The 7,184-nt window shown below is 38.4% G+C and overlaps 1 protein-coding gene across 1 annotated transcript; it reads left to right on the top strand.

Moving 5' to 3' along the window:
• The first annotated feature begins 495 nt into the window (after positions 1–495).
• Positions 496–2,549, top strand: LOC110939853 (syntaxin-121). The gene is made up of 2 exons (XM_022181429.2): positions 496–1,132; positions 1,972–2,549. Exons 1-2 carry the CDS (start codon positions 663–665, stop codon positions 2,387–2,389), a joined length of 888 nt encoding a protein of 295 aa, XP_022037121.1. The 5' UTR covers positions 496–662; the 3' UTR covers positions 2,390–2,549.
• The last annotated feature ends 4,635 nt before the right edge of the window (positions 2,550–7,184 follow it).

Here is a 7,184-nt window from a genome sequence, read left to right as displayed (position 1 = left end):
TGCCCGTTTACCAACTATCTCGATGTAAATTTATAACATGAAAAAAATTTGGTTTAAAAAAAAAAACAAAAAAAACAAAGTTTAATCCCAAAAAAAAAAAAAATAATAATTGACTTTTGATATTATGATCCGATTACAAAGAAACCGAACAAAAACGTCATAACATGATTAGACAAGACACCATTGTTCCTTTGTCATGGTGTAAGCTTAACTTTCAAGAGCTTTAGGAAAGCAGACAAGACTGCCTTCCAACATCTTTCGTTTGTGTCAATCACAAGTACCTTCATTTCTTCTTCCTTAAATAAATTAATGGGGCAAAGTTTCATCAAGACGCCTATAATTTAACTTTCTAGAAATAAAAACTTTGACTTCATCAGTAGGGTATTTTAATATAAATTAATAATTGTCACAAGGTTTCAAATATTGACATATGGCCTCATTAGTCCCGCGATAACTTATGACTTGGTCTTCTTATTCCCAGTTTTCGCCAGCCATCTATGAACTCAACCGCGTTTTTTCAATTTTAATCTAATAAACTCTCACCTTAAAAACCTAATTTTCCAACAATTTTACTCATATTATTTTGATCATCATTAGCCTAATTTGCACAATCAAGATTAATATTTTTTAAGTTTTGGTTTCACATAATTTCATAACTCGAAATGAACGACCTACTCTCCCGATCATTCTCCAGAGGCCGAGTAGCCGACATCGAGATGGGGAACGCAGCCGCAACGGACGGAACAAACCTCGAAAAGTTCTTTGGAGATGTGGCGGAGATCAAGGAAGAGTTGAAAGGTCTGGAAACACTTCATAATCACCTACAAGAAGCAAATGAACAAAGCAAAACTCTATACAACGCGAACGCGATAAAAAATCTCAGAACTAAGATGGATAATGATGTTGCTTTGTCTCTTAAAAAGGCGAAACTCATCAAGAACCGTCTTGAAGCGCTAGATCGTTCTAGCGACGCCAATCGCAACCTCCCTGGATGTAGACCTGGGAGCTCCACTGATCGTACGCGTATCTCTGTTGTTAATGGACTCCGGAAGCAACTCCAATCATCGATGAAAGCGTTTACTGAGCTTCGCCAGAAAATGGCGTCTGAGCACCGAGAAACCGTTCAGCGAAGGTACTTTAAAATAATGAAATTCACGTATAATATTGTGTATTATTGATCAACTATATTTAGTAGAGCGTTTATAAACAGTCCAAACCAATCACACAAATCGAAGAAAGTCGACCGGTTTGAAATATGTATTGTATACATCACAGTTCGATTTTTATAATTTGCAGGTTTAAGGTTCACTCAATTTAAAACGAACCGGCCGTTTAACATTTATCATTTAAAGCAAATATAAAAGAACTAGTTATCATTTAAAGCGAATTTAAAAGAATTAGTAATCAACATTTAAGAATTATAAAACGATATTTTAACATAAGATAATAATTGAATTAGTGTAAGTATATAAATAAATACTTTAAGAAATTATTAAAATTTTAAATTAAGAAAATAGATCGAATACGTATAAGTAAATACTTGAAGAAATTACGAAAATTTTTAAATTAAGAAAATAGAATACAAATTAGTGAAATAAGTGAAACACAGAAAAAATCTTAAGATCACAGAATTGTGACACGTAGCACAACGAATATTCCTAATATTTCTTCTTAAAAATTTACTGAAAAGTTATAATCTAAAAAAAATTGCCATTCAAATCACAAAACCGAACCGAGGAATGGCTAGTTCGGCGGACCCAACCAGCCTGGCCAATTCGGTTTGTATTTTCTCAAACTCTCGTTAACGGCCGGTTGGGTCTAAACTTTTTCATCAAACCCGGTCAGGACCGGAACGTGAACACCTTGAATATATAGAGATATACAATAGAAACAACTACAAAGAGAAACTAATAAAATCGTATCTTCTAACTATAGTAAACATATTACAATTCTAACTGAACTATCTAATAGGTATTACACCGTCACCGGAGAAAACGCGGATGAGGCTACAGTAGATAACCTGATATCAACCGGACAAAGCGAGACGTTTCTACAGAAAGCGATTCAGGAGCAAGGGAGAGGGCAGGTGATGGAAACAATACTCGAAATAAAAGAGCGACATGATGCTGTGACAGTGATCGAAAGAAACCTTAAGGAACTGCATCAAGTTTTCATGGATATGGCTGTGTTAGTGGAGACCCAAGGAGAGCAACTGGACGACATCGAAAGCCATGTGAACCGTGCGAATTCGTTTGTTCGAGGTGGCGCACAGCAGTTGCAGGTGGCAAGGAAGACACAATTGAACACAAGAAAATGGACTTGTTTTGGGATTCTTTTGCTGTTGATCATCATTGCCATTATTGTTCTTTCTATTAGGCCATGGAAGTAGAAGAGTTCTACGCGTGCTTCTTGACTTGTACATTTTTATTTTGATTAGTATTGGTTGATTGGCATAAATATTATGAGATATTGTTGCACTGAACTAAACTTGAGAGTACTTGTTTGATGTATAAATATTGTTGAAAGTATTTGTAACTTATTTGAGCGTACTTTTTATTTTAGTTAATTTTATTTTTAATTATTTTCTAAAAATATATTAAAATCTATAAATATCATATTGTAACGATAGACTTCTATATAATTTACGATAAAAAGTTAATTGGGGTACTGGTTTTGACTTTTTTTTGGAACGGTGAACTTCAATAAAACCGACGCGTCCTCTAAGCGAGGACCACCAAATAAAACTTACAACATGTACAAGGGGTACATAATGCCTAATCCTTCCACTGTAAAGATTTAAACCTAGACCGACTTTGCAACCATAAAAAAGACATAGACTTCACACACGAAACAACATCGACCACTTTTGGAGTACACCCGTCGAAAATCTTCTTGTTGCTTTCTTTCCATATACCTCATATTGTGATCATGACAATACCCCTAATCGCTTTCTTTTCCTACTTAGGACCAGCCACATTCTTGTGCAAGTGCAGGAGATCAGTGATGTCAAAAATATACATAGGATGCAATTTGCACCAACCACTTACCAAGCTCCACACACCAAAAGCGAAACCACAGTCACAAAAAACATGATTGGAGCTCTCCTCTACTACGCTACCTAAAGCACAAGAAGTGTCTTCAATGTTAAGCTGTCTCCTAATCAAGGCAAGACGAGTAGGAATGCGATCCATCTCCACTCTCCATACAAGAAGATTCACGTTAAGAGGGACCCACGACTCCCACTTCATCAAATGCTGCCTTTGAACATCACTATCCTGTCTAAGCAAATATTAACGTGAGCAACCGAAAAAGAGCCTGAGCTGCCAGAATTCCATTTCCAAATGTCATCCTCTTCAATGAGAACCGTTCGGACCTTCATATAAATAAGGTCTTGATGCTCCGAGATTTCAACTACCGAAATTGGGCTTCTAGACCAGCTTGGATGGAAAACTACACAACCATTCTGCATCTTAAGTCTATCATTCACGCTGCAACCCCTCTCTGATTCAAGTTTGTATATATGTGGATGTGGCCACCTGTCCTTCAGAATGGTCGAACCGTACCAATGATCTGTCCATAATTTCACATTTTCACCATTACCAGGACCTGTAAAAAAGAATGTAAGCTTTTGTCTTGTATAACAACTCTCCCAAAACCCTTAAACATGTCCTATATGTCTTAAAATACACCCCGTATACGAAAAACGGACTCAAAATACCTTTATATTATTAAAAATCAAATAAAACAAAAATTCAAGTCGCTCGTGGGGCGCGACAGACTTATCTGGGTCTGTTGCGGGGCGCAACAGTTGGACATCAGGCGGCACCCCAGTCCGCCACGTGGCCCAACACCCAGCAACCCTACACTTGTGACTCGCCACAGCTAAACCCTAGTCTAGGGTTCTCACGGGCCACGAAGGACGTTCTTATTTCTCTCGCGGGGCGCGAGAGCTCCCTGATTAGACCCTATAAAAGGGGAGTTCGGGCTCAGTTAGAATTCGTTCATAAAATCTTTCTCTCTCAAATCTCTAGTAAGCTAATATTATCGGGTATTATACCCCTAAAAAGCGAAGCTCTGCCTCGTTGTAAGTATTATAACCCCCGTTTACGTATTAGTTACTCTGCTCGATTGATCTAGAGCTCCGTAACGCATGTTAAGGCTCTGCCTGACTCAGTCTTTGGAGTTCTGTCTCGGGGGGAGGGTATAGCTAATGTAAATTGGGTTATCTTACTAACACGTGTGCATTGTTTATTTTAAATAGATTATAACCATGAAGTCACCAGCAAGCAGTAGTATTATCTAAAATAACAATGTGAGTACATTCACCTTTTGTAAACTGTTTTTACAGATCCTCAATTGTTTTCAAGTATATTTAGCAGTGATTGAATCTATGTATTCTACAATTACTGTCAGTATATTGGGGTTTTATATACATCACTTGTTACTACACTATGAGTAGTAGCATGACCACAAGTCAGGATTGACAGTACCGTGGGTGGTAATTGGGTAAATAAAAACATTGTAATCACTCTCAATACTGTAAAGATAAAAAAACTGTTTTGATTAAACTGGAATGCACTCACCAGTATTTCTTGCTGATAAAACTTTTTCAAACGCGTTTCAGGTAACAAAATACGAAAGCCTAATAGAAGCTAGCTGGAGAGCACTGAAAGCTTGGAAAAGTGGCTATAAAAGTTACCTAAACAAGAAAGAAGTTTTATTTAAATAAAATATAGTTTATCCCTATAAACATATTGAAATGGAAACTTGGCTTTTTCCCATGTATTTATTATTTATAAAAATGTGGTGTTTTACTCTGATAAACTATTTCCTAACTACGGTCCTGATGTATTTTCCGCTGCCAAATTAATAGACACAGATACCACCCATCTGCGCTCGCGGCCACCCACTCCCGGGGTAGGGGTCAGGGGTTGTAACAGAGAGTGGTATCAGAGCTACAACCACTGATTTAAGCCACGGAAGTGTTCTGCTGACACCAAAATTTTATCAATTATGTTAGGAAATAATCTATGTGATTATGTGTATACATGTATATTATTGTTTTGTGTTGTTTGGCAATCTGTTAGTTTACAGTATGAGTGGATCAAGGTACGTCTGACGCCTATCGTCACCTAGCTAGTTCTCCCAAAAGTGAAGGAACTTCATCACAGCCTACTCCTTCGGGGTATTCTGCTGACACTGAAGAAGGAATCTTCATCTTTAAGGCGCAATCCGAGGAACCAATCCCTACGAAAAAGAGAGGATGGTTCAGTCGGGGAGCACACGAGAGGAGAAAGCGAATGAGAAAGTTACAGCAACAAAGGGCATTAGCAACAGCCAATAGGGAAATGAACGCCCAGACTCAAGAAATAGTGAATAGATGATTGGCAAACTTTCATATATTAGCAACCACTGTAGCCGATCCAAACATAGATCAGATAATTGCACCACAACCACAACCACTGCCACTATTCCCAACCCAACCAATGGAGATAGAACTTACCCAAGGAAACCAGTTACCTATACCAGCATTTGACCCTAATGAGATACTTAGAATCCCGGCACCTAATCCTTTAGCATATGATCCATGGGAAGATGACTATAGGGATTACCAGGGACTCTATCCACGGGAAGAACCGATGCCAGATCCCATAGCACAATATACAAACCTTAATCCCGCATATCCATTTTGGATTAATGATGTGTGTAAAATGCAACATATAAATGACATCAATTAAGGCATAAAACTAACCCTTTTTAAGTACTAATGTTGGAAAAAGAGTGTTTTTGTCATCCTTTTGTATTTTCAGGATGAAATGAGCTCAAATTCACAAAAGAAGCAAAAAAACAACTAATTCTAGCATAAATACAAGAAAAGGAATAAAAGTAGACTGCCCGAACCCTCAACGGCATCCTCCAAAGCAAAGAAAAGAAAACAGAAGCCTGAACACGCCCCGTGCTCAGCCAGCACGGGGCCGTGCCCAAGAAGCAGCAGAAAAGACAAACCTGTAGAAGCTTCCATTGCCCACCACGGGGCTGTGTCCAGTGAGCACGGGGGCGTGGTGAAAGTACAGCAGGCGCATTAATTGTAATTGTGAATTACAATTAATGAAGAGAGAGAGTGTCAGACGGGCACGGGGGCATGTCCAGCGGACACGGGGCCGTGCCCAGCCTTCTGTTCAGCCTATAAATAGGAGTGCTTGGTTTCATTCCATCTCATCCCTTGGCACACCACCTCTCTCACACTTCATCCACCACCCACCACCACCATAACACCATCATCCACCACCATCATCCATTGTCCATCGTAGAGTGTGTGAGTCGTCTCGGGATCCAAGATTGATAGTAAGAGTTCTTGACAATCAAGGCCATGTTTGCCTAAGTCTCTTACATCACTTGGTGAAGACAAGTGTTTAGTATAATACTTTTTATTTTTAATCTTTTGCACTTTTTATTTGGTTTTGTATTAATGACTTTAATAACTAGTTGCTTATGTTGAAGGTGATCTTTCCTTATCGTTTGTCCGTGGTGTCTTGGCATTATTTTACTGTCTATATAAAATAAAAGATTTTCACCATTCATATCTCCACGGTCTATATGGAGGTATGTTGGCTACCTGGTCGGGGTTAAGGGAACGGTTTGGTAAAGGTCTTGCCCTTGTTCAGCGTTTAGAGGTCCTGCAAGGGACCTGGGTCAAATTTAGTAGGATCTCCTTCAATACCCATAGGTATTGGATGGCGGGGATCCAAACTCTTTGACCCCCTCATAAGTTAACTACTATTAATACTATAACCCGGCTATTTAGGACTGTATCCCTGCTGACTCAGACTACTTAGCCGAGGGTAACGTCACCGTCAAAAGCGGGGCCTACCATAATTTGCATTAATAACTTAATTCATTATCTTCCAATAATCCAACCCTTTAGGATTGTATCCTTGCTGACTCAAACTCCTGGGTTGAGGGTAACGTCGCCTTCAAAAGAGGGCCCTACTACAATAACTAAGATAATCTCTTAAACAAGTGCAAAAGTGCGAAAATAATCAAAGGTTATACTAATACACGAGTTGGATCCAAGTGATTCATCTTGTCTATCTGTTTTTATTTTATTTTTACTTTTCAGCATTTAGTTAGTTTTTATTTTCTTAGTTTAAAAACATTTTTCTAACTTTTGATTTGATTAGACG

Source organism: Helianthus annuus, chromosome 14 (genome assembly GCF_002127325.2).
Source record: "Helianthus annuus cultivar XRQ/B chromosome 14, HanXRQr2.0-SUNRISE, whole genome shotgun sequence".
Taxonomy (NCBI): domain Eukaryota; kingdom Viridiplantae; phylum Streptophyta; class Magnoliopsida; order Asterales; family Asteraceae; genus Helianthus; species Helianthus annuus.
The sequence above is the reverse complement of the archived record's forward strand: the minus strand, read 5'-3'. Positions and strand labels throughout refer to the sequence as shown.